This window comes from Ctenocephalides felis, unplaced genomic scaffold, assembly GCF_003426905.1.
Source record: "Ctenocephalides felis isolate EL2017-DRISC unplaced genomic scaffold, ASM342690v1 CF-g0.4_SCAFFOLD_00845, whole genome shotgun sequence".
Classification (NCBI taxonomy): domain Eukaryota; kingdom Metazoa; phylum Arthropoda; class Insecta; order Siphonaptera; family Pulicidae; genus Ctenocephalides; species Ctenocephalides felis.
The window spans coordinates 51208936-51210402 of record NW_020536999.1 but is presented as its reverse complement, the minus strand read 5'-3'; the positions used below and the strand labels follow the sequence as shown (position 1 = coordinate 51210402).

The window sequence follows — 1467 nt, the reverse complement described above, 5'->3', positions numbered from 1 at the left end:
TAACAGCAATATCTTATAATAAAAACAACATACACTAATGCAGTACTGCACATTTTAACATCAAAAAAGAAAAATGTTTGTCTACATTCGTGGTAGCGTCCACAACGCCATGTTCGTGCTCGTTTGCTAGGTGTGGAATTACCTTTAGTTGTCTAGGGTTACAACCATACTCTATGGTTACCACCATAGATAAAAGAAGAGTATATGGGTTACAACTCGGTGGTCTATCTTTGATTATCTATGATAATGAGGTTTTGCTCGATTGTGGATGTATCTTTTATATCTATGCTCTTTTCATTTGTGTTGAATAACCAGATGAAATTAAGAAAATTTAACGTAATTTAAAAGACAATTGAAAGAGTGCATTTTTGCAATCAACATAATCACATTTTTGTTTGGGTTGTGAATTAATTGAGAATTTAGTTATCTATTTTTGTTCATTTAGTTATAAGTGAGAAAACTCTTAATAAAATTGCGTTCGTGACGTTGTCCAAACGCAAATGATTCAATGATCTAAGGTAATTGAAAGATTTGTTAACAAATTTAGAACTGTTTGTTTTGATTTTTGCTGTTATGTTTAGAAAGATCAAGTTAATTATAGTGTTGTTTCAAAATAAATGAAATATGCGTTCGGGATGCCATCTTGAAAACCAGTGAAATCCCACCTCGATCAATATTGCCGGTTTTATGTATTAAGTTGTACATATCTTCAAACATTTTTATATGTCGCGAGCATCTTATTACTAATTTATATTATAACAATTTGAGAAATAAGTGAATTATTATTTTATTTGTTTTATTACGTAATTTAATAATATACAAGTTTTCAAAAAGTTCTTTATATTTGCTACATAAATAGATTTTTTATACATTTTTTTTACTTTATTGGTTATTTCAATAATTTGAGCTGTTATGGGTTATTATTGAATATATGAGTAATATTCAGTTTAGACTATTCTTCCCCAACAGATGCAAAATACATTGCAACAATCTGTGTCTACTCCTAATGTTGGCGGACATTCTGGTTCTAGGAGAAGAAATCAAAGAAACAATACTTACATAAACTTGAGAACTGATTGCATAGCTTTAGAAGAGGCAGCAAAGCTAGTTTGGTGCAAGGTAAATGGAATTTCAATAATTTATATATAAATATTAAATTATTCAGAATTTGTGCAATGAAAGGATTTTAATAATTTAATGAGAGTAATATTGCAAACGATAAATGGTTTAATTTAGGAAATGGCTGCCATGCCATCAAAGACCCCTGTCTCTATATTGCAAGAGTTGCTTAGCAGACGTGGAAGTACTCCCAAATATGAACTCGTTCAAATCGAGGGTGCAATCCATGAACCTACTTTTCGATACCGTGTAAACTGTGGCAGATACAGTAGGTAGTTCAGCACAAACATATCTTATATTATTATTATATGGTCTTTCAATTTAAACCTAATAAATATTTTTAAAAAA

At 29.9% G+C, this 1467-nt stretch overlaps 1 protein-coding gene across 1 annotated transcript; it reads left to right on the top strand.

Moving 5' to 3' along the window:
* Positions 1-310: 310 nt before the first annotated feature.
* Positions 311-1395, top strand: LOC113385190. The gene is made up of 3 exons (XM_026623014.1): positions 311-518; positions 970-1119; positions 1237-1395. Exons 2-3 carry the CDS (start codon positions 970-972, stop codon positions 1393-1395), a joined length of 309 nt encoding a protein of 102 aa, XP_026478799.1. The 5' UTR covers positions 311-518.
* The last annotated feature ends 72 nt before the right edge of the window (positions 1396-1467 follow it).

What these genes read in the sequence shown, in the direction of transcription:
- LOC113385190 (XM_026623014.1), top strand. Translation starts at nt 970, where the DNA reads ATGCAAAATACATTGCAACAATCTGTGTCTACTCCTAATGTTGGCGGA. An exon ending in CAAAGCTAGTTTGGTGCAAG is followed by an intron (nt 1,120 to 1,236) that starts GTAAATGGAATT and finishes GGTTTAATTTAG; the next exon opens with GAAATGGCTGCCATGCCATC.